At 35.1% G+C, this 26,424-nt stretch overlaps 2 protein-coding genes across 4 annotated transcripts; one reads left to right on the top strand and one right to left on the bottom strand.

The window, feature by feature from the left end:
• Positions 1-5,900: 5,900 nt before the first annotated feature.
• LOC123865301 (NF-kappa-B inhibitor-interacting Ras-like protein) lies at positions 5,901-11,742 on the bottom strand. Of its 3 annotated transcripts, none has more exons than XM_045906259.1 (3): positions 11,302-11,742; positions 10,297-10,466; positions 5,901-7,494 (listed from the first exon to the last, which is right to left on the bottom strand). In XM_045906259.1, the coding sequence occupies exons 1-3, from the start codon at positions 11,522-11,524 to the stop codon at positions 7,234-7,236; spliced, it is 654 nt and encodes a 217-aa protein (XP_045762215.1). In that variant the 5' UTR covers positions 11,525-11,742; the 3' UTR covers positions 5,901-7,233. The 3 variants fall into 3 exon arrangements, with proteins under 3 accessions (XP_045762215.1, XP_045762217.1, XP_045762218.1); XM_045906261.1 differs by having other exon boundaries at positions 11,314-11,742; XM_045906262.1 differs by having other exon boundaries at positions 11,291-11,354.
• Positions 11,743-11,957: 215 nt separating this feature from the next.
• Positions 11,958-21,048, top strand: LOC123865300 (dolichol-phosphate mannosyltransferase subunit 1). Its single transcript, XM_045906258.1, has 5 exons — positions 11,958-12,121; positions 12,205-12,415; positions 12,969-13,159; positions 13,431-13,514; positions 20,467-21,048. The coding sequence occupies exons 1-5, from the start codon at positions 11,994-11,996 to the stop codon at positions 20,600-20,602; spliced, it is 750 nt and encodes a 249-aa protein (XP_045762214.1). The 5' UTR covers positions 11,958-11,993; the 3' UTR covers positions 20,603-21,048.
• The last annotated feature ends 5,376 nt before the right edge of the window (positions 21,049-26,424 follow it).

Below are 26,424 nucleotides of genomic sequence, written 5' to 3'. Positions count from 1 at the left end.
TAGAAGTGATGATATTAATCTAAGATTAAATTAGAGATTACATTTTGAGATGCAAAATTAAAAATATTGCCACTAATAACCATGTGTTTTATTAACATGTTTTTTGTGCTTAACTGACATAGGTACTACATACCCGATGGTTTCATGAGATAAACTTTCGCGTTACAGTAACTGAAGGTTATAATCAATAACCTAACCTAGGTATTAGAAAACCTATTGGTTTTTAGGTTAAATGCAAAAAAATACTAAGTGTGTTCAATTCGCACTGCCCAATACCAAGAACACAAGTAACATTAATTTAATTTAATGATAAATAAATATTAATTAAATTAAATTTATGTTAAAACTAGATGATGCCCGCGGCTGCACCCACGTGGTTTCGGAACTCTTTGATTTTGCGGGATAAAAAGTAGCCTATGTCCTTCCCCGGGATGTATCCCATGTCTGTACCAAATTTCATTCAAATCGGTTCAGCGGTTGGGCCGTGAACAGACAGACAGACAGACAGACGCACTTTTAATATAGATAGAAGAGACTGTACTACATTTCTGGGGATATGCAAAGCTCCAATTGGGCACCTATATAAATATATCAACTCTTGCTGGCAAACTTCTGCTGCTTACGCGGTTAGGAAGATTCGACAGTTAACTGACGTTGAAATCGCAAAGATAGTATATTTTGCTTATTTTCATAGTATTATGTCTTATGGAATCTTAATATGGGGCAAAGCGGCTGATATTGAGAGAATTTTTGTATTGCAAAAAAGGGCTCTTAATTTATAACTTAAAACCACGCGATTCCCTTCGAGAGAAATTTAAATATAATTGACTGCAAAAGAAATAGGTATCCTTACTCCCTCTCTAATATTAATATTAATTAATTAATATTCCCTCTCAATAAATTCACAATAACATAATTTTTGTAAGACAAAAATAAATATTCTTAGTTACAAGAAAGTTGGCGATCTACATGACAGGCTAACTACAACAGGCTTGCGACTCCTACGCTCCGCCTCAGGAAGGTCCAAAAGTCATTTGTGGGAATGGGTAGGTACAAATATAATCCTACTCTATGGGTAGGTATAATCTTTTATAACGAAATTCCACAATCAATTTTGGACTTGCCTTTACACAAGTTTAAAAAATCTATGCTCCTGAGAAATATTATACAATCGAAGATTATGTAAATGATAAAAGAGCGTGGATTTGATCTGCATAGTATCGACTAACTTGTGAGTAACTCATATCAAATTCATTATTTTGACTAATTTCTTAAACTGAACACTTTCAAGTGAAGATTTTTATGTAACCCTTTGAAGATGATACTGCCATTGTCGGAATTAAAATGCCTTAAGTAAGCCTACTTTGTCGTATTAATTTACAAATTGCGAAAAACCAAATTAAATTTGAATTTCGCGGGCAGGCCCGTCTCCATGCACCCTAATACCTACAAACTTATTATTACTTACTTACATTCATCATCATCATCATCACGTGCCTTCTTCGAAACGAAGTTTGGCGATCATCATCCGAAAAGATTCTCTATTAAAAGCCGCCTCTTTCAACTTCGGGTAACTAAGCCCTGTCCACCCCCTTATATCGTCCAACCATTTGCGTCTTTGGCGACCTTGACCTCTTTTGCCTGCAATTCTCCCTTCCAACACTAATTTTGGGAATGAGAATTGTCCTCCTCTCTGTAAATGCCCAAAGAAAGCGAGCTTCCTTCGCACTTATATTATTGAAATCAAAACTCATGAAATACTAGCGATAGTAAGGGAATTTTTTTCATAAAGCTCTCAATAGGTGGCGCTGCATTAATTTACACCGCCCTATTATTTTCTCTTATATCGGAACGTATAATGCGGTCTATGTTAAATATTCGTTGCATATCGATAACACTAATCGAAAAATTCTTGAATTAAAAAATTTTTGAATTTCACACACTTTTGTGTGAAACAAGAACACGTAGATAATAATAATGTGAATAAATCATAGTTATATGATTACTGTTAATCGCTCGAACTTCGATTCATCTATATCTGTGTTTCGATTTATCTATATCTGTACTTTATTATTTAATTTAATAAATAAAATTGAAGTGACCGTCTGTTTGAACGGGCTAATCTCCGGGATGGCTGAACCTATTTTGACGGGACTTTCACAGACATGTAGAGGATTAACCAAGGAGTAAGCAAAGGCTACTTTTTTAACCGATTTTAAAAATGGAGTTACGTAATACGTTTTTCTATCCATGCACTGATATCTCCGAGATTTCTGAGTCGTAATCGATAGAGGTAATTTGCGACATTGTTCCATAAAAAATTTGGATTCCAACTCCTCAATCCTGATGCTGCAGGGGACCCGACCAATCCACGCGGGCGAAGCTGAGACATCATCTATTTATGTAGTAAATATTTTATTTTATTATTCAGATGGCATACTTTGGCTACCTAATTGAATAAGTAGAGTTCGCTATAGTAATGCACAAAAGTTGGCGTATATGTTTATGTTATCATTAGGTATTTATAAGGTAATGCCTGCCACTTCGGCCACTTGGAACTAGATTTTTTAAGAAACCCAAAATTAGGAAAATATCAGTTAAACGGATGGGCAGTAAAAAAATAGCAGACAGACAGCCACACTTTCACATTTAATACTACTAGTACTTTGTACTATGGTTTCCATAGTCTATGGATTAGGCCCTCGACCTTGTCCGCTTAGATTTCGGTGATACTAGTATGATGGATTAAATGTTAATTAAAATACACATTCTGTGAAAATTTCAAATCTCGTTCACGAGATACAGCTACAGCCCGCTGACAATTCTATTAATAGGCGGATGAACGGACGGATGGACTGCGGGGGTCCCTCTTCGGTACGTGACCCTAAAAATCTAAATTCATGAAAATACTGCCCAAGTGCCCACTTTTAAGTACTTACCTAAATAGTACACCTACTATGCCACTGGCACTGATTCTGTTGGCAACTAAATCTTATTTTAAAATTAGTAAGAAGAGAATACGAATACTCTATTTAGTTGCCAACAGAATCAGTAGCACTGTCTACTTTTTTATTTTCATAATGTTCTCAACAGGTGGCGCTGCATTACGTTACATCGGCCGAGATTTTCTCTCTGAACGGATCGTATATACTTTAGACATAAGTTTATTTAGCACTTCATCGAGGACGGTGAAGTTATCCCGCTTCTGATATTAGTATTTTTGGATTTCACACATTTTTGTGTGAAAAAGTAATATAAAGAAAACAAGTCCGTCAAGTGAGAGTCAGGCTCGCGCACCACGGGTTCCGTACTCGGGTATTTTGCACGATAAATCAAAAAAACTATTGTGCTTAAAAATAAATAAACATTTGTTTTAGAATGTACAAGTAAAGCCCTTTCATATGGTACCCCACTTGGTAAAGTTATCTTACTTTTAAAATTGAAACACATTTTAATTTTTTTTTCTGTTATGTAACCACAAATCCACGGTTTTCAGATTTATTCCTTTAGTTGTGCTATAACAGCTACCTACTTGTCAAATTTAATAATTCTAGGTCAACGGGAAGTACCCTATAGGTTTTCTTGACAAACGAACAGACAGACAGGTTTTTTATACCGGAAAAATCGAAGTTCCCATGAGATTTTTAAAACTAAACCCGAGCGAATCAGTTAGTGCGTGCATCAGTTAGTTGAACACAAATAAAATGTGCAAATCTCTATTGAGACATTTATTTTCATTAATTTAATTTGAAAATTAAAATTGTAAACAATGAATTGTAAATTGTAATACTTAAAACATGGAAATTCACAATAATGTTTTAACTAGGTTTTGAAGCATATTTTGTTTCACTTACTAAAATTTAAGCGTAGAAGCTACAATATGAACATCACACAACAATAATAAAATATCTTAAAACAATATTGCACTAAAAACAATAAATTAAATAATACTTTACACCTACTTTAATACTAAATTCGAGTTAAGTACACTGTGGCTAATTCTGTTGTGCACGATTTCTAAACGAACACTATTATCATATTATTTTATTTTGAAGTTTATTTTAATTTGCGCAGGCATCATAACCTTTCGAAATTTTTTTTTTCCTTTCGTCTGGCTTTACAAAGATTAGCCAATGTCAAGTTTGTAATAATTTGTAACAAGTTAGTTAAACTATACAAGTATGGACCCCGTCTGTGCCGGCGCTCGCCGACATACGCACAGTACCCCCTTAGAGCACTTTCCAGACAGTTTTAACAAAAAAAAACACTCCAAAAAGGCAGAGCACGCCCGCCAGCTAACACCAACACAGACGAAGTTCCTTTCCAAAACTGTAATAGGTCTTTTTTGACAAATAACAATATTGCTAAGTAATTTATTGACATATTACAGATAGATTGATTTATTAATTGCAATTTTATACATTTTTAATAATACAATCCCGTTCATGATGCTCCCTGCGAAAAAGGAGAGCACTAGATTTTGACCTGTTTAGTTTTATAAGATATTCAATACAATAGAATAGAATTAACAACAATAATAGTTACATCTTTAACAATAATCTCCATCTGACAGCCAATGGGGACTAGCCAACTAACCCAGCTTTGCAGCAAATATTATCGTGCACAAGTGTGTGCGCAAACACAGTGCACTCACTATGTCTGATCTGTCCATCTTCTCAGTAGAATCTACTTTCCGAACTAATGGTAGAGTCTTGACATAATATTATAAGTGGCACAAGCTGTCCTACAAAAATAAATAAATGATTTCATTTCTTCAGATCTAGGTACGAGAAATCTGAAGATCTCAGATTTTATTGGATTACAAAAAAAGATTGATTTTATTCATTCCGGTGGTAAGATAAAATCCCCAATGTCCACTCTCGTGAGCGTTTTAAAATACAGGGTGTTTGGTAATTAGTATATAATGACGACACGTACCCATGCTACTTTGATCTGATAAATACAATGCTGAAGTATAATGACGAAATAAAATTATAACCATACAAAATTTTAATTTTTTTTTATGTCCTAGTTTTCATGGCCCTAACGTGCCCTAACTCACTGAGATCGTTGGCCACCTTTAGATAGGCCTAATACTTATAATAATAATAATAGGACTAATTACTAAACACCCTGTATAATATTTATCTATTAAGAATTCAGAAAGAATGTTTAGCGGCCAAAATTTATCAATCTATCCGTAATCTGTCGTTTGTGTCAAAAAGACCATAAAAATTTAGACAAACAACAACATTGCTAAGTAACTTTTCGACAAATGGACATAAGTCCATACACTACATACACTACTTAAATAGGTATTTATATTTTACGTACACAAATCGTTTTTAAAATGAACACTAACGGCCGTATTCACAAACGTTACTATGAGGTCTCACAGTGCGCTCGAACGCATAGTGTAGGTTCCACCAATCAGATCATTGTAAATTGACGTGATACAGTCATCTGATTGGTGGAACAGACACTGTGCGTTCAAGCGCACTATGAGACCTCATAGTAACGTTTGTGAATACGGGTGTTAGTTTACAAATCCTATCTATGCCCCTTAGTAGGTATTTGATGTTTGTCATTTAACTTGGCGATTAATGGGGCGTTGAAATTTATTGCTAATTTTAATGAAGGAATGCTTAAAATTTTACTAACATAAGTTTACTAAAATGATGAATATGTAAAAAAATAGATAAGTACAAATACTTTAAGTATATTAGAAAAAAAAATCCGATTTATTTGAAAGTACTTAAAAGTAATGCATCATATTTTAATCCATATTGAAATAAAGTTTAGGATTGAATAATAAAATTGTATAAATAAATATGTAATACTGAAAAATAAGCATTGAAAGTCATAACATCCAATCAATAGTTAGACCTTTAAGTCTTTTCATTATTTTCTTATCTATTACTATGCATATCCAATAAGAAGGGCTCTGCAGTCTGCCATACTTGTCATGTCAAGTTAGTTCTTAAACTAGAGATGTCTTACTGTTATGCATATTTTTTTTTTGAATTCTTACACATTTATAGATTTTCATTAAAAATATAAATCCGAGTAGAAGTTTTTCTGAGCAGAAACTCATAGTACCAACGTACTTACAAACGGGATTAAAAAAAAGAAAATTCTCGCGCACCAAGTCCAGGCCCTCGTCTGCTTTTTCATAAATCATCGTATCCTACGAATAACGCCACAACGGCCGGAGTGGCGTTTGTCAACGTGGGTGTCATCACACTAATATTATAAAGGCGAAAGTTTGTGTATGTTTGTTACTCCTTCACGCAAAAACTACTTGACAGATTTGGCAGAAATTTGGAACGGAGATAGACAATACCCTGGATTAGCACATAGGCTACTTTTTATCCCGGAAAATCTTTCGAAAAACCTAAATCCACAGACAAAGTCGCGGGCAACAGCTAGTATTATAATATGCTTGAAATACTCTTATAACAAGTTAATAATTTAGGTATTTAATTTAGTTGTAATTGAATCTACCACTTATAGGTTTGTACAACTCTGTGGAATACAGCCACTATGGTATTTGTGGCTGTTTTCATAAAATCTTTTAATACTTTTACGACCGTATTTTTTGATGAAAATGACACAACCACACTTATGACCTGGTAGAAACGATTCTGTTCCATAAAATAAAGTCCTAAGGGAATGCTTGAAATTGAAGAAAAGCCCAATTAACACTTTTACAATAACCTGAAAACTCTTTACCAACATTGTAAACTACAAGCATCCATGCATTAGTATAAAATAAAATACAAAAATGCTCCTCCTCAAAATTAGGTAAGTAGCGACACTGTTCACTGTTACAAATAACAATGTTATTCGTAGGATACGACGAAATGTTGATTGGACAATTTAAATATTTAAGTACTTTTATATACTAAAGTGATGAACGCCTATTTAAGTCACTAATCAATTTAAATCAACAATTCATTATAGTTCGATAAAAAATTAAGTAAAGTTAAGTATAATTCATAATAAATAACTTAAAATAATATTCGAATGTCATGAGATTCATCTGAACTTGTATATGTATATGATGTGCAAAATGATCATGTCATCTTTACTGATACTGAGCCTACTGCTTCTTAAGGCAGCCGTTCCAGATAAAAACCACTCGCAAACAGGAGCATTTGTGGCTATAATGACAGTTTTCTGCTAAAACCCTCACGGCTGATAGCAAAAGGGGCACAGCCTAAAAACGTAATGTTACATAGCGTCGCTACGACTATTCTTCTGAGTGAGTTTACTCAACGTGCTGAGCTGTGGGAAGGCCGTTTTATTTTGGACCGGGTTAAGTTTGGAAGTCATGAATATGAAGGGCTCGTATAAGGATGGTCGGTCCATGGCAGAGATCTCGAAGTGCCGTATTTTTTCTCGGGAGCACCAGTTGGCGGCTTTGGAGCAAGTGTTTTCGAGACTGTTGAGGTCGTCTGGACCAGTTCTGTTGCCTATCACCATCATTACCACCTGGAAAACAAGTAATTATAAACTGTCAGAAAACGCTAATCTATAAGAGGAGTTTGTAAGTTTGTTTATACGAAGTAATCTCTGGAACTACTGAACTGATTCTGAAAATTCTTTCACCAGTAGAAAGCTACATTATTCGAGAGTGACATAGGGGGCATTTCACGTCAAGCGGACAACCAAAAAAAAGTGAGGTCGTGAATTTTGTTTATACTCTGGTCAGTTATACTTCTAGTAGACGTGGATATATACACACAATGTTTTTTTCGTATGATGCTTTATTGCTGAGTTATGAGCTTTTAAAAATTTACTAAGAATGAAGTCCGTTATTTTTGGATGCTTATTATTTGTAACAATTCATTTGTAAAAAAAACTAAAAAGCATTGTTTATTATAGTTAAAAAGTTGAAATTTTTATTTTTTTTATCGAATTCTAAATTTAAATTTTTTAACGTATAGTAAACCGGAAGTGAACATTTCAAATCGATATTTGAGTAACTTGGCCAAAATAAAAATAATTTTTTTTTACCGTGAATTAAAGCTTACATGTACTTATTTTTCACCAAAAAAAATTGTAACGTGGTGTCTTATAGTTTAGGACTTAGAGCATTAGAATACATAGATATAACTATGAGCACTTTCTAAGCAGTCGGGTTTATGCACTAACATGCTAAAATACTACGCTATGAATAATTTATTCATTCATTCTTACATGAAATATACAAAAATAAAAGATTTTTTAAATAAAATATAATCTATACTAATAAATAAAATTGGAGTGTCTGTCTGTAATTTCGAAATAACTACCACATATTAAGCTCATATGGTTATTTAAACGATACCATAACTGAATCACACGTTTTTAAAATTTTTGTCTGTCTGTTCGTCTGTCTGTTTGAACGGCCTAATCTTCGGAACGGCTGAACCCATTCTAACGGGATTTTCACACACAAGTAGAGGATTGGCCAGGGAGTAACATAGGCTACTTTTTAACCGACTTTCAAAAATGGAGGAGTTGTGTTTTTCTACCTATGTACATCGATATCTCCGAGATTTCTGAACCGATTTGCGTAATTTGTTTTAATCGATAAAGGAACTTTGCGACATTGTTCCATAAAAAATTTGGATTTCAACTCCTCAATCCTGATGCTGCAGGGGACCCGATCACTAAAGCTGGTGGGATTTGGAAACTGTCGGTTATAAATTGATATGGAAGGTATCTATAACAGGTAAACTTTTTGGCTTTGACCTCGAGGACCCAACTCCTCAACCCTGATGCTGTAAGGAATTGCATTACTAAATCCTGGTGATCCCTCGGGATTTTTAAAGGATCATCCGTTTAAATGTTTTTACGTGGTAGAGAAACACGTTGTATCCCGGGGATGGGCTATTACGGATAGACCACTTTTGTCCTGGGAAATCAAAAGTTCCCACAAGATTTGTTCGCCCTGACTAAGCAACCAATCAACTTGATTTTTAGCATAAAGATAAAGATACTTGAAAGGACGCAGAGTAACATAGGCTACTTTTTATCCCGGCAAGTCAGAGTTCCCACGGGATTTTTAAAAATCTAAATCCACGCGGACGAAGTCGCGGGCATCAGCTAGTCTATACTAATAAATAAAATTGGAGTGTCTGTCTGTAATATCGAAATAACTACCGCATATTAAGGTCATACGGTTATTTGAACGATACTATAACTGAATCACACGTTTTTAAATTTTTTGTCTGTCTGTCTGTTTGAAAAGGCTAATCTTCGGAGCGGCTGAACCGATTTTGACGGGATTTTCACAGACAAGTAGAGAATTGACCAGGGAGTAACATAGGCTACTTTTTTAACCGACTTTCAAAAAGGGAGTTGTGTTTTTCTACCTATGTACACCGAAATCTCCGAGATTTCTGAACCGATTTGCGTCATTTCTTTTTTAATCGATAGAGGAACTTTGCGACATTGTTTCATAAAAAATTTGGATTCTAACTCCTCAATCCTGATGCTGTAGGGGATCTGACCAATCCACGCGGGCGAAGCTGCGGGCATCAGCTAGTTACAAAATAAAACACTCCATTTTAATTAATACTGTTTCAATCTCAATTAATAAAACCACTCTAAGTCCTAAACTATTAGACATCACGTTACAATTTTTTTTGGTGAAGAATAAGTACATGTAAGCTTTAATTCACGGTAAAAAAAGTTTATTTTTATTTTGGCCAAGTTACTCAAATATCGATTTGAAATGTTCACTTCCGGTTTACTATACGTTAAAAAATTTAAATTTAGAATTCGATAAAAAAAATAAAAATTTCAACTTTTTAACTATAATAAACAATGCTTTTTAGTTTTTTTTACAAATGAATTGTTACAAATAATAAGCATCCAAAAATAACGGACTTCATTCTTAGTAAATTTTTAAAAGCTCATAACTCAGCAATAAAGCATCATACGAAAAAAACATTGTGTGTATATATCCACGTCTACTAGAAGTATAACTGACCAGAGTATAAACAAAATTCACGACCTCACTTTTTTTTGGTTGTCCGCTTGACGTGAAATGCCCCATAGGCTATATTTTATTTTCAAAAAAATTGAGATCCCTATGAAAATTGTGTGAATACGGGACAGGTTGCTAGTTTAAAGTTTAACACTGCACCAAATCCACCAAGTCAAATCCAGCAAGAAAAGAAAAAGAAGGCCTTAGTTTGAAAGCAATGCTGTCTTGGTCGAAACTTGGAATAGGTTTGCCTAAAAGATGCCTATTTAATCTTTGAAAAATTTCAAGGTAAATAATATAATTTTTTACTTGTCTACCTCTTTTTTATCCTTATTCCTGTCAATATCCTTCTTCAAATAGATCAACACATCGAGTGACTCAGGCCTGGTGGTGTCGTACACCATGACAAACCCCTCCGCAAAGCCCAGGTAGTGGCGTTGCAGCACTTGGTTGGACGTCAGCTGCATAGTTGGTGACTGGGGTGGCCCTGCAATAAAAATTTGTTGGCTTGAGATGTTGCCAGGATAAAATTAAAGGAGCACAGATCTTCTGTCAGGACGACAGGATATCTGTGCCCCACTGAACTATACTCCCACTGTCCATTTGTTCGTTTTCTCCCTATCCTTAAGGTTGTCTGAAATGATTGCTATTTAGCAATAAGACCACCTTTTGGTCCCTATATTTTAAGTTTTCTTTTTTCTAACCTGTCATTTCTTGTTTTGTGGTGCAATAAAGTATATACAGAGATACATACATAAACCAAATCTGAGCCAATTTGGAAATTATAAATTAGCCCTGCCAAGAATCATAGCAAAGTCATCCCACTTTGAAAGCCAATACTCACCATTTCGGGGATTTTTTATGCTTATAACCTTTTCACAGTGAAATTGATGTAGATGGTATTTAGCATTTTATGCTATCTTTATGCATTTAGGAGATTCATATAAGCTACTTTAAATTGTAAGAAAATATGTTACTAATTTATCCATACTAATTTTTATATTGCAATATTTTCAATAAAGAAAAAAAAATTGATGTAATTTGGTTTGTATTCCAGAGACAGACATAAGCTATTTTTAATAGAAAACCACAGGATTTAAAAAATGTAAAATCCTAAATCTAAAAACATCAGCCTAATCATTTAGTCTAGTATATAAAAGAGTAATAATATATTACTTAGCCTGGATGGCAATATTAAACAGAAAGGTGCATAATTTGGCAATGCTGGTGCAAATTAACTGCTTTCCTAATAAAGATATACACTTAAAAATCACACACCAAGCGTCAGCAGTAAGCAATAAATAAACTAACTTGAAGTAAACCTTTCAACTCGCCTGTAAGGGGAGGCTCCAACCCCGCTGTATCATAGAAACACACTCGCTCCTTCGTACCTCGATCAGTTTCAATATTAGCCACATAAATATCTTCTATGGTAGGGTAAAAAGAGGACTTTAAGTTCACATTGCCGTATATAAGTTGCTCTAAAACAGCCGTTTTGCCTACCCCTTTCATTCCGCATACAACTACTTTGCTAGATTTACCCATTTTTTTATCAAAAACAGATAATTTCACTTAGAAATCTGTTAGTTAAGTACTTTCACTAAAACATTTTTATATTCCTAAGTACTTTTTAATAATTAGATTTAATGTTAGATATATGTACTTAGAAATCTATAAAGTTAATATTTCACACATTTCTTCGGTGAAATTCTTTAATTTTATAGCAAAATTTTAAATTTTAAAAATACAAAATTAACTATTTCCTAATTCAATATTATTATTTATTTCGTAAGTTTGACTTTGACAAATAAATCTCGTTTCACGGACACAACGTGGCTTTTTTTTCATCAATAAAGTAGAAAGTACCGTTAAAAGAAACGTTATGTTAGGCACCGTCCACATGAAAATTGAGTGAATGATATTGGCGGTACTTGTAGTTCATTCAAAATAACAACGGTATGTCATAACATTGTTACGTCAAAATAATTGACATTTGTTTTTGTGATTTGACAGCATGGCTTCCACGGCAGTAGATTCCGAAATTACAAAAAGTGATAAATATTCAATATTATTGCCCACTTACAACGAAAGAGAGAATTTGCCTATCATAATATGGCTTATAGTTAAATATCTGGACCCTAGGTAAGGGAAACTTTTCTAAAAATCATAATAAAAGTACACCTTAAAACACCGATGTTTTTACAATTTCCATGGTTTTTCTTCAGTGGTTACGACTATGAAGTGATTGTAATCGACGATGGAAGCCCCGACGGTACTTTGGAAGTTGCAAAACAACTGCAGAAGTTGTATGGATCGAGTAAAATTGTTTTGCGGCCTAGGGAGAAGAAACTAGGTTTAGGTACTGCGTACATGCACGGTATTAAACATGCTACGGGAAATTTCATCATCATTATGGACGCTGATTTAAGCCACCACGTAAGTCATTTCTAAGTTCTAACTTATATGGAGAAACATGATAGACCAAACTTTTGCTGTGTTCTTCATGTGTGACCACTTATGGACAATGTGGTTATTAATTAATTTTTGTCTGACTGGCTGGGGCCAGGCTGAGAATTTAAAGTGAAGCAATTCAGCATTTTCTTTTTGCACACCTATGACTTAAAACTACAACTTAAGATATTAAAAATAGCCTGTATTTAAATGATCTTTTTAATTTTGCAAAACAGTCATCTTTTTTAATGATTGATCCTCTTTTTTCATGATTGAACTTATTTCTTTGATATTTTTTTTTAGGTATATTAACTCAATAGAACTTAAGTTCTTGTCTAACCTAAAGCACATCAATATTTATGTTCTAACTAGCTGTTTGAGCTAGAGAGGTGAAAATAATATATTACCATCAAAAATGTGGTTGTAGCAATGTCATAGTACTGCATGTGTAGCCCACTGGGGCATGCTTTTTCTATAAACCTGTCACAATATCACTTTAAGTAATACTGCAACTACTATAAATCTTGCTCTTTTATAGCCCAAATTCATTCCAAGCTTCATAGAGCTCCAGAAGAAGCATGATTTTGACTTAGTGTCAGGCACTCGGTATAAGGATGGTGGTGGTGTTTATGGATGGGATTTCAAGAGGAAGCTGATATCTAGGGGTGCCAACTTCATCACACAACTTCTGCTAAGGCCCAATACTTCGGACTTGACTGGGTCCTTTAGGTATGTTGGCACCAGTTGCCTGAACTTATTTTACTAAATGAGTTATAACTTATGAATATGGTTTCAATGTTAACTGACTTAATATAAACAATAAATTGTATTGCATTAGAGTATATATACATGAATTAGAGTAACTTTGCTAACAAACATAAAATTGGATATTTTTCTGATACCTATTAATTTTATCAGTACCAAGTACTTTTAAACTTGAAATTGTTGTTGACTATTATTGAAGAGTGAAGTTTTCATCATATACTTCTTTTATTTTCAGACTTTACAAAAAGGATATACTGCAAAAACTAATAGACAGCTGTGTATCAAAAGGCTATGTTTTTCAAATGGAAATGATAATAAGGTAATATATACTAATTATATTTTTGGGGTTCCAATGTCATTGTTATTTTTGGTCTAGTCCTTGAGTAAACAGGCTTAAAGATTTTATATAGCTATCATTTAACCTGAAATATGAAACTGATTCAATGACAGTGCCAAATCTGTAATTTGTCTGTAAAATCTGCAATCTGTAATTTGATTTTATTATAACAACTAGTTTTTGCTCGGTGCGCGAGCTGCTAAAGCAGCTCACGTGACGTGGTTGGGTTAACTTTATTATACTAAACCAAATTTATTTATTAAGATACACGATTCACCTCAAAAAACCCACAAAACGACACCCATATCAATTTTTTTCTTAAAAAGTGCATGTCCACCATCTTGGATTTGAAAATGAATATTGTTATCAAAACCAGCACACTGGAAAACTCTGAAAACGACATCCATATCATTTTTTGTAAAAACGGGGTAGTTGAGGTTAATAAAGTAGGGTGCGTGGGTGCGCGGACCACTAAAGTGGTCCGCGAGCATGCAGAGATTGTTTCGCAATTAGACCTTCAGATCCCGATCATTTTTTGCCAAGAAACCACTCTTCCATCTTTTATAGCCTCCGAGATAGACACCGACGAAATTTGTACGGCGGCCATCTTATTTTTCCAAAATTTTCCACTTTTTTTATTAATCGTTTACTACATTCTTCAAAGATTGCGAGTTTCAACGAAATCGGTTGGAAAACAAAAGAGTTGCAAAAATCATATAGGCCGCCATCTTGTTTTTCTGAAATGTCATAATTTTCCCCTACTCATATCGCGCATCCGAACATATCTCCCATACATCAATGTATCGTTTTCTGTCTCTTTCTAGGAGAATGAGACATTCAATATTCGCCATACAAAATGTATGGAAAAATAAATTCCGCCATTTTGAATTTTTTTTTTGTTCATCGAGTAGACCTTCAGATCCTGATCCTCTTTTGCCAGGAAACCACACTTCCATCTTTTATACCCTCCGAGCTGGACACCGGCGAAATATGTATGGCGGCCATCTTTTCTTCGCCATTTTGAATTTTTTTTCAGCTTTTTGGCAATTGGATGACGTCATGAATGACATTTGCTCGAGCACCCCCCACCTATCTTCAATACCTTAAGCGGGCCCTTCACCCGTCTCCGATATCCTCAATCATCAGCTCTCTCCATAATTTTGGCTTACTAAGTTTTTGTTTTCTATATAACACCATCAGTGAAAAAAAATTTTTCATACAAAATTTTACAGGAGTTTCTTAGTTGAAAATCTCGTAAATCTCCCCAATAGTGGCAACACTGTTTCTATATTTCGATATTGCCGGCTGAGTCACACAATCGATTCATACATATTGACTTTCCAAAATGTTGCCAACTGCCTCAAAAACGTGATCAAAATTTCGAAAAATTAAAAAAAATACAAAATGGCCGCCAACTTGTTTCACAGAAAGATTGGACACGGTTTCATAATTTTCCTATTAACTACAGAATATACCGCTCCCGATAACTTTTCAATATTTCCTCTCGCTCGCACCCACGCGAAAGGGGATACCGTGAAAAAGACCGTGTCGAAAATCACTTTTACTTTGATAAATTCCAGTGTTGCCAGTCTCCGGTGACAAAAATACCCAAATGTCATTTGTACGAGCAAAACACGTAATCACTCATACTCGGATTTTGCTAAAAGTGCGTATTTCGATTTTTTACAATTTCCCGAAAATCTTGAAATTTCCCTTAAAATCGGGTAATTTTTTCCCACCGATCTATACCTCGAGTCTATACGTACAACCGCTTCATAGAAGCCGAATCAATCCGATGTTACCAACTTTGAGATATTTAACTTTTAAAATTGCGTTTTTTCGTACCTCGAACAAAACGGCCGCCACGACAGCCGCCATCTTGAATTTTTTGAAACCACTCGCGTTATGTCAAAATACAGGATAATCGTGGGCGAAATCAAAAAAAAAAATTATCCTCGATTACCCCGTTTCGGATCTGTGGCGCCGCGGTTCGGGGTCGAAAAATCAAAATTTTCAAAACGCTACGGCTCGGCCGCCATCTTGTTTTTACAATTTTTTCCACATTTTTTGTTAACCATTTACTACATTCTTTAATAGTTGCGAGTTTGAACGGAATCCCTTAAAAAATAAAGGAGCCGCAAAAATCACGGCGGCTGCCATCTTGTTTTTCCGAAATGTCATAATTTTTCCCCAGTCGACTCCCCCACCCAAACACATCTCCCCTACATTATTATATCATTTTCCTTCTCTTTCTAGGAGAACAATTATGTCAATGAGTGAGTGAGTGGTAATTGAGCTATATATAGTATTACTAGTGTTTTGCTCGGTGCGCGAGCTGCTAAAGCAGCTCGCGTGACGTGGTTGGGTTGACAAGTATTAAAACGATAGTATTTATTAAGATACAAAATTAACCGCGAAAACACAATAAAACGACACCCATATCGATTTTTTTCTTAAAAAATGCATGACCGCCATCTTGGATTTCAAAATAAATGTCGTTATCAAAATCAGCACCCTGGGAAACTCTGAAAACGACATCCATATCATTTTTTATAAAAACCGGGTAGTTGAGGTTAATAAAGTAGGGTGCGTGGGTGCGCGGACCACTAAAGTGGTCCGCGAGCATGCAGAGTTTGTTCCATTGAGTAGACCTCCGGACCCTGATCATCTTTTGCCAAGAAACCACTCTTCCATCTTTTATAGCCTCCGAGATAGACACCGACGAAATTTGTACGGCGGCCATCTTGTTTTTCCAAAATTTTCCACTTTTTCTATTAATCGTTTACTACGTTCTTCAAAGATTGCGAGTTTCAATGAAATCGGTTGGAAAACAAAAGAGTCACAAAAATCATATAGGCCGCCATCTTGTTTTTCTGAAATGTCATAATTTTTCCCTACTCGCCTCGCCCACCCGAACACATCTCCCCTACATTATCGTATCGTTTTCCGTCTCTTTCTAGGAGAATGAGACATTCAATATTCGCCATACAAAACGTATGGGAAAATAAATTCCGCCATTTTGAATTTTTTTTCTATTCATCAATTAGACCTTTGGATCCTGATCCTCTTTTGCCAAGAAACCGCACCTCTATCTTTTATACCCTCCGAGCTGGACGCCGGCGAAATTTGTATGGCGGCCATCTTTTCTTCGCCATTTTGAATTTTTTTTCAGCTTTTTGGCAATTGGATGATGTCATGAATGACATTTGGTCGAGCACCCCCCACCTATCTTCAATACCTTGAGCGGACCCTTCACCCGTCTCCGACATCCTCGATCATCAGCTATTTCCAAATTTTTCCTCGATTTTTTTTTTGTTTTCTATACGAAACCATCAGTGAAAAAAAAAATTTTCATACAAAATTTTACAGGAGGAGTTTTTGGGGAAAATCTCGAAAATCTCCCCAAATGTGGCAGCACTGTTTACATAATTCGATACTGCTGGTTGAGTCACACAATCGATTGATACATCTTGACTTTCCAAAATGTTGCCAACTGCCTCAAAAACGTGGTCAAAATTTCGAAAAATAAAAAAAAATACAAAATGGCCGTCAACTCGTTTCACAGGAAGATTTTACACGGTTTCATAATTTTCCTATTAACTACAGGATATACCGCGCCCGATGACGTTTCAATCTTTCCTCTCACTCGCACCAACACGAAAGGGGATACCGTGAAAAAGACCGTGTCGAAAATCACTTTTTTTTTGATAAATTCCAGTGTTGCCAGTCTCCAGCGACAAAAATACCCAAATGTCATTTGTACGAGCAAAACACATAATCGCTCATACTCTGATTTTGCACAAAGTCCGTATTTCGATTTTTTACAATTTCCCGAAAATCTTGAAATTTCCCTAAAAATGGGGTAATTTTTTCCCACCGATCTATACCTCGAGTCTATACGTACAATCGCTTCATAGAAGCCGAATCGCTCCGATGTTGCCAACTTTGAGATATTTGACTTTTAAAATTGCGTTTTTTCGTACCTCTAACTTAACGGCCGCCATGACAGCCGCCATCTTGAATTTTTAAAAACCACTCCCGTTCTGTGAAAATACAGGATAATCGTGGGAGAAACCAAGAAAAATAATTATCCTCGATTACCCCGTTTCGGATCTGTGGCGCCGCGGTTCGGGGTCGAAAAATGAAAATTTTGAAAACGCTACGGCTCGGCCGCCATCTTGTTTTTCCAATTTTTTCGACATTTCCCATTAATCGTTTACTACTTTCTTTAAAGATTGTAAAATTCGACGAAATCGGTTGGAAAACAACGGAGCTGCAAAAATCACGTCGGCCGCCATCTTGTTTTTCCGAAATGTCATAATTTTTCCCCAGTAGACTCCCCCATCCGAACACAACTCCCCTACATCACTATATCATTTTCCTTCTCTTTCTAGGAGAACAATTATGTCAATGAGTCAGTCAGTCAGTGGTAATCGAGCTATATATAGTATAACTAGCTTTTGCTCGGTGCGCGAGCTGCTAAAGCAGCTCGCGTGACGTGGTAATGTTTAGCTTTATTGTATTCAACCGAATCGAGTTATTAAAATACACAATTCACCCCGAAATTCACCATAAAAAGACACCCATATCGATTTTTTTCTTAAAAAAGGCATGTCCGCCATCTTGGATTTCAAAATAAATGTCGTTATCAAAATCAGCCCCTGGAAAACTCTGAAAACGACATCCATATCATTTTTTGTAAAAACGGGGTAGTTGAGGGTAATATAGTAGGGTGCGTGGGTGCGCGGACCACTAAAGTGGTCCGCGAGCATGCAGAGTTTGTTCCACCGAGTAGACCTTCGGACCCTGATCATCTTTTGCCAAGAAACCATTCTTCCATCTTTTATAGCCTCCGAGATAGACACCGACGAAATTCGTACGGCGGCCATCTTGTTTTTCCAAAATTTTCCACTTTTTCTATTAATCGTTTACTACATTCTTTAAAGATTGCAAGTTTCAACGAAATCGGTTGGAAAACAAAAGAGTTGCAAAAATCATACAGGCCGCCATCTTGTTTTTCTGAAATGTCATAATTTTTCCCTACTCATATCGCGCTTCAAAACATATCTCCCCTACATTATCGTATCGTTTTCCGTCTCTTTCTAGGAGAATGAGACATTCAATATTCGCCATACAAAATGTATGAGAAAATAAATTCCGCCATTTTGAATTTTTTTTCTATTCATCGAGTAGACCTTTGGATCCTGATCCTCTTTTACCACGAAACCGCACCTCCATCTTTTATACCCTCCGAGCTGGACGCCGGCGAAATTTGTATGGCGGCCATCTTTTCTTCGCCATTTTGAATTTTTTTTCAGCTTTTTGGCAATTGGATGACGTCATGAATGACATTTGGTCGAGCACCCCCCACCTATCTTCAATACCTTGAGCGGACCCTTCACCCGTCTCCGACATCCTCGATCATCAGCTATTTCCAAATTTTTCCTCGATTTTTTTTTTGTTTTCTATACGAAACCATCAGTGAAAAAAAAAAATTTCATACAAAATTTTACAGGAGAAGTTTTTGGGGAAAATCTCGAAAATCTCCCCAAATGTGGCAACACTGTTTACATATTTCGATACTGCTGGTTGAGTCACACAATCGATTGATACATGTCGACTTTCCAAAATGTTGCCAACTGCCTCAAAAACGTGATCAAAATTTCGGAAAATTTGAAGAAAATACAAAATGGCCACCAACTCTTTTTGCAGAAGCAAATTAGATAATTTTACAAGTTTCCTATTAACTACAGGATATACCGCTCCCGATGACGTTTCAATCTCTCCTCTCGCTCGCACCCACGCGAAATGATCGTCCCTGAAAAAAGACAATGTCGAAAATCACTTTTTTTTTGATAAATTCCAGTGTTGCCAGTCTCCGGTGACAAAAATACCCAAATGTCATTTGTACGGGCAAAACACATAATCGCTCATACTCGGATTTTGCACAAAGTCCTTATTTCGATTTTTTACAATTTCCCGAAAATCTTGAAATTTCCCTAAAAATGGGGTAATTTTTTCCCACCGATATATACCTCGAGTCTATACGTACAACCGCTTCATAGAAACCGAAACGGTCCGACGTCGTCGACTGGGAAAAAATTTAATTTTAAAATTGGGATTTTTGGTACCTCTAACTTAACGGCCGCCATGACAGCCGCCATCTTGAATTTTTAAAAACCACTCCCGTTTTGTCAAAATACAGGATAATCGTGGGCGAAACACGAAAAAATAATTATCCTCGACTTCTCCGTTTCGGATCAGTGGCGCCGCGGTTAGGGATCGAAAAATGAAAATTTTGAAAACGCTCCAGCTCGGCCGCCATCTTGTTTTTTCAATTTTTTCGACATTTCCTATTAATCGTTTACTATTTTCTTCAAATATTGCAAAATTCAACGAAATCGGTTGGAAAACAACGGAGCTGCAAAAATCACGTCGGCCGCCATCTTGTTTTTCCGAAATGTCATAATTTTTCCCCAGAGGACTCCCGAATCCGACCACATCTCCCCTACATCATTATATCATTTTCCGTCTCTTTCTAGGAGAACAATTATGTCAATGAGTCAGTCAGTCAGTGGTAATTGAGCTATATATAGTATAATAACAATAATACTTCCCACTAAGAAAGGATTTTCACATTGTACATGAGCGAATTCAGTTATTAATTAGTTAACAATGCTGTGTTTATCATCATCATTATCAACACCTCGCCAGCCCACTACCGTGCACAGATCTCTAAAATGAGAAGAGTTTAGGCTATAGCCTTCCACACTGGCCCAGTTGTGGATTTACAGACTTCACACACATTTGAGAATCTTATGGAAAACTTAGGAATGCACGTTTCCTTACAATGTTTGCCTTTAATTTCTTTTTACTAACAATAAAATTAATCATTACTATTATTTACTCAGTAATTTACCTTAATTTTTTTTAGAGCGAGGCAACTAGAATACACAATAGGAGAAGTACCAATAACTTTTGTTGATCGCGTTTATGGAGAATCAAAACTTGGTGGATCGGAGATCTTTCAATTTGCCAAAGCATTATTATACTTATTTGCTACCACATAAGTCAGATTTTATGTTGAAATGTATTATTAATTTAACCTTGTAACTATAAAAGCAAAGTGGTTGTATCTGCAAAAAATATATAGTGGAGTTTTAATTAAGCAATAAAATATGTTCAAAAAACTTTTTTGTTAAACAAATCAAACAATAATAATATTATAATGTGACGTCATTGAAAATTCAATATGGCGGATTCTCGAACCATATAGGCTAATAAGAGCTTTTTTAGGTATTTCTCTTAACAGGGAAGTTAAAGGGAATAAATAGAACAAAAATATTTTAATATTCATATTTGTTGATCGACAATAATGGAAAATGTGCTGAAAATCGCGAGTTACAGCTATGTAGTCTAAGAAATAAAAATGTAAAAGTAATAAGTATAAATTATGTGTATAAAGCTTAAATGAAATATTTTCTGTAAATTGGTTAAATAAAAGTTAAGTGCAAATTTTTGTTTTCTTGTTTTTTTTTAAAGATTACATGATTGGAACCAGCCACCAACAGAGATCACCTTGGTTGCATCAACCCAATTGGATTTCAGTCTTCACGGTAGTGTGGTTGGATTCAGTGTATGTATACTATGAGTGGAGTTATAAGCTACTTTACATTTCGAAACATGAAACCTAATCATTCAAAACATTGGCAAAGCGTATTTTTAAGTATAGTAACTACTAGCTGATGCCCGCGACTTCGTTCGCGTGGATGTAGGTTTTTGAATAATACCGTGGGAACTCTTTGATTTTCCGGGATAAAAAATAGCCTATGTGCTAATCCAGGGTATAATCTATCTCCATTCTAAATTTCAACCCAATCCGTCCAGTAATTTTTGCGTGAAGGAGTAACAAACATACACACACACATACAAACTTTCGCCTTTATAATATTAGTGTGATATGAGGAAGAAAAAGACAACACCGTGGAGTTCGACGGTATCCAAATTGCCGTAGCAGTGTTGTATTAGAGTCCGTTTTAGGATCGATAAAATTCAATTAAAATAAATATTATACTTTGAGAAAACATATTTTTATTAGAAGACATGTTAGAGAAACATTCCAAATTTAAAATAAAATTAGAACAAAATAGACGGCCAGTGTGAGACATAAATTAATACAAAAACCTTCTTTAACATCCTCCCTTTTTGAGAAATTTATGTCACCAAGCCGATCAATTTACAAATAAGCATAAGTCTAGGCTTATGGATAGGCTTAGTTAGAATATCTGCACATTGATATTCTGTAGGAACATATTTGACTTCAAGATCATTTTCTGAAACTAATTCTCTGACATAAAAATGTCTTAAAGCAATATGTTTCGTACGTCGATGAAGCTCTGGATTTTGAGAAATTTTTATAGCTGCATCATTATCAATTTGCAGCTTGGGAATTTCTTTTAATTTGGTAACTTCATTAAATAGTCTCTTAAGCCATACGATTTCACGAGCTGCCTCACTAGCTGCTACGAGCTCCGCTTCAGTACTCGAAATTGCTACTGATGTTTGCTTCCGACTTGCCCAAGCAATTACTCCTCCAGCATACATACACAGAATTCCAGATGTAGAGCGTCCTGTGCTTGGATCTCCACCGTGATCTGCGTCACTATAACATTCTAAGATTCCAGACTTGTAGTCTTTCTTATAAACTATTCCAGAATCTATAGTTCCTTTGATGTAACGAAAAATGCGCTTGACCTTTTGTACATCTTCTGTAGTGGGATTAGCAAGTGATCTGGATACAAAACTTACAGCGTACGATATATCTGGTCTGCTTGCTGTCATCAAGTATGCTAATGCACCAACAGCTTCTCTATAAGGAAACTTAACATCATTCTCCTTTTCAGAATCTGTCTGGGCTTCTTTAATAATTGGAGTATTGACTGCTTTACAGTCACTCATCCCAAAGCGTTCTAGTAGCTTTTGAGCATAATGCTTTTGTGAAACTACAATTCCACCATTTTTATCACTAGAAAGTTCTAAACCAAGAAAGTAATTAGCTGGTTTAGTGGTTATCTTGAACCTACTTCTCAATTCAGCTATAAACTTCTCAGAATCTTTCTGTTTTGTTGATGCAACAAGTCCATCATCAACATAGAGCGCTAGAATAATTTTATTGCCTCGTCGATTTCTTATAAACAAACATGGATCTGTGTCACATTGTTTAAAGCCAATATTTTTCAGATAGTCGACAATACATTTGTTCCAACATCTGGGAGCCTGTTTAAGTCCATATAGACTTCTCTTCAATTTACAGACTTTATTTGTGCCATCACTATAGCCTTCTGGTTGTTTCATATAGATATCTTCTTCTAATGAACCATTCAAAAAGGCAGTTGTTACATCAAACTGTAAGAGAGATAGTCCTTCGTTTGCAGCGATGCTTAAAATTGACCTAATAGTTGACATTCTAGCAACAGGGCTAAATGTTTCATCATAATCAATTCCCTTCTCCTGAGTATAACCTCTTGCTACAAGTCTAGCTTTATACTTGTCGAGGCTTCCATCAGCATTGGTCTTCTTTTTATAGATCCATTTACAAGAAATAAGCTTTCTGTCTTTTGGTTTATCTACAAGTACCCAAGTTTTATTCTCTTTCAGAGAGTTTAGCTCACTTTCCATAGCTTTCAACCATTCAGCTTTTTCAGAACTATTTATAGCTTGTTTATATGTTTTAGGTTCGCCTAAATCATTTACAACAGTAGATATAAAATAGTCATCGAATCGCACTGGTGGTCTTAGTGTAGATCTGTCTCGAAGAGTTCTTGTTTCAGGAATTTCTTCATCATCAGAATCAGAGGAATTTGGAGTAACATATGATTCATTAGACTCGTCTTCATTTTGACTGATGATTTCATTTCCATTAGGCGACGAAGTGGGAATTACTTCATGTGAGCTTGAATCTGGAGCATTCAATGTATGAGGCATACTAGAAACAGCATCACCTTGTAATACATCCTCCCTTGCATCGAACATTGGATGATTTTCATTAGTCTTAGGGAAGTGAATTTCAATCTCAGTTGATTTACTTTGTTCATCTGCTTCAGTTGCATCTGAATCTAATCCAATTGATCTAATAATCGACTCATTAAATGTTACATCCCTCGATCTGATTAATTTAACATTGCCGTTATTATCACAGCCCAGTAATCTGTAACCATCATTACCATCATAACCAATGAGAATACATTTATCGGCTTTCTTGGAGAGTTTTGTTCGCTTTTGTTTTGGAACATGAGCGTAACATTCACTACCAATTATCCTTAAATGTTTAATGGATGGTTTTTGTCCAAACCATAACTCAAATGGCGATTTACCTTCTATAGAAGTCGGTCCAGTTCTGTTCAGAACATAAGCAGCAGTGTTGACAAGCTCTGACCAACAAGCAAGTGGAAGTTCTTCATGAGCATGCATCATAGTACGAGCAGCCTCAACTAAAGTTCTGTTATCTCTTTCACAACACCCATTTTGCTCTGGTGTATATGGCATTATCAATCTTTGCTGAATACCATGAGACTTTAAAATATTTTCTACAGCCTCGTTATGAAATTCTCCACCATTATCGCTGAGAATTGTTTTTATTACATGACCAGCAGTCTTTGTTTCATTAATCATCTGTACAAGTTTATCTTTAACTTCAAACTTGTTTTTGACGAAATAAATTTGACGATACTTGCTGTAATCATCTTTAAAAAGTACAAAATAGCGAAATTTACTGAAAGAATTTGGGAACGGACCACACACATCAGTATGTATAATCTCTCCTGGTACTTTAGCTCTTTCTCTTGTTCCAAATTTACATCTGTGTGTTTTGCCATAGACACATCCTGTGCATAATTCAGAATCGAGTTTTACTTTGATACCAAGTTCCTTTTCTAACAAAAGTTTAACATGTCTTTTATTCTGGTGACAAAATCGTTCGTGATACAGTTGTAGGATATTATCATTAGATACAGTGTTCAATTCAGGAGTTTGTCTTTTAATTGCTTGTATATTCAACTTATACAAACCTCCATTTTTGACTCGTTTTCCAATTAAATTAATTTTTCCTTTTACTTTCAAAACACACGATTCTCTTTCAGATATAAAGACACTGTCCTCTAGTTTGTCTTGTGCGGCAAGAACAGAAAATAAATTTCTTTTTATTTCAGGTACATACCATACGTCACAAAGCCTTATATATTCTTGCTGTCCATGAACGTCTGCTATTAGATCAACTGTACCTTTACCGATAGCTTGTATTTTAGCGCCATTTGCAGTTGTAACCGATTGGTTATCAGTAAAATATTGAAATGTAGAAAATATGTCGTTGCAACAAGACACATGGCTAGTTGCACCATTGTCAACATACCAATTCTCATGATCTCTTTCAATTACATTAACTGTTTCATTAGTTTCAATCTGCATTAGTGAAAGTGTAAAGTTGGAATCTTTAGCTTTAGGTACTTGTTGATGGATTTTGTGGCTTAGGAGGTTTACCATCTGATATCCACTTATAGCAACTTTTGACTTTGTGTCCAGTAAGGCCGCAATAACCGCATTTCTTCTTTTTATTCATTTTACTATGTACAACTAGTGCTTCAGTATTTTCTTCTTTATTTGTAAGCGATCGTTCATAAGCGCAAATTTGAGCTGTCAAATTATCAATATTACGATCCTTTTTAGACATAAGCATCCAACTAGACTTAAATGGAAAATAGCTGTCATCAGGTAAAGTTTCTAAGATCTTGCAGATGAGTAAAATCTCTGGAAGGTCATATTTTCCTTTATCTTGAAGAACATCTTTTTCAGATTTTTGTAGTTCTGCTTTCAATTCATGCCATATATTTTTCAATTTAGATATATGCATTGACATGTCATGAGAAGGATCTTTACGATAGCCGAAGAAACTGTAGCATAGTGTATAGCTTTTATCTTCAGATGTACCATCAAACAGAGTGTGCAATTCATCCCAAACCTGTTTAGCATTTGTGAATCTCATCACTTTTTGTAGAGTAGCATCTGACATATTAGCCATTAAAATGAACATTGCAGTATTGTTTATCTCATTGTATGTTCTCAGAGCTTTTTGATAAGAATCAAAGTCTTCTGCTGATGCTGTGCTATCTGGTTCCTTTGGTTTGTTTAGATTGCCATTTATCGCATCTAAGCATCCAGCAGTACCTCTTAGCATTAACAGTACCTTGCAGCGCCATGTTATCCAATTTTCCTTTCCTTCTAAACGACCAATATCAATTTTGAAGCTCGTGGATGAATTCCATGAAGACGACATTTTGATAAATCTTGTTAGAATTTTTAAAGAAAATAGAAATTATAGCTTATCTCTGCTCTAAAATAATTCTTGAATTTATTTTCGCTCTGCTACCATATTAGAGTCCGTTTTAGGATCGATAAAATTCAATTAAAATAAATATTATACTTTGAGAAAACATATTTTTATTAGAAGACATGTTAGAGAAACATTCCAAATTTAAAATAAAATTAGAACAAAATAGACGGCCAGTGTGAGACATAAATTAATACAAAAACCTTCTTTAACATGTTGGAGTGAATATTTTTTCTACCGTAACTATACATATAACCGAAGGCATTCTGAACCAGTGGTAGATGCTTTTGAGGATTCAAAAGAACTTGTAAAAGTCTAATTGAATAAAAATATTTTGAATTGAATTGAATAAGTTAACTCAGTGCCCAGTAAGACCGACTGGTTTTTGTGGCACTAAATGTAACAAAAATGCTCTGTATATTCTATATGTTTCATAAATACAAAAATAAATAAATATAATCATCTCAATGAATCCATCTCATGGAAAAGAAAACACTTTTTTGTAAAATA

This window comes from Maniola jurtina, chromosome 5, assembly GCF_905333055.1.
Source record: "Maniola jurtina chromosome 5, ilManJurt1.1, whole genome shotgun sequence".
NCBI classification, from domain to species: Eukaryota; Metazoa; Arthropoda; class Insecta; order Lepidoptera; family Nymphalidae; genus Maniola; species Maniola jurtina.
The sequence above is the reverse complement of the archived record's forward strand: the minus strand, read 5'-3'. Positions and strand labels throughout refer to the sequence as shown.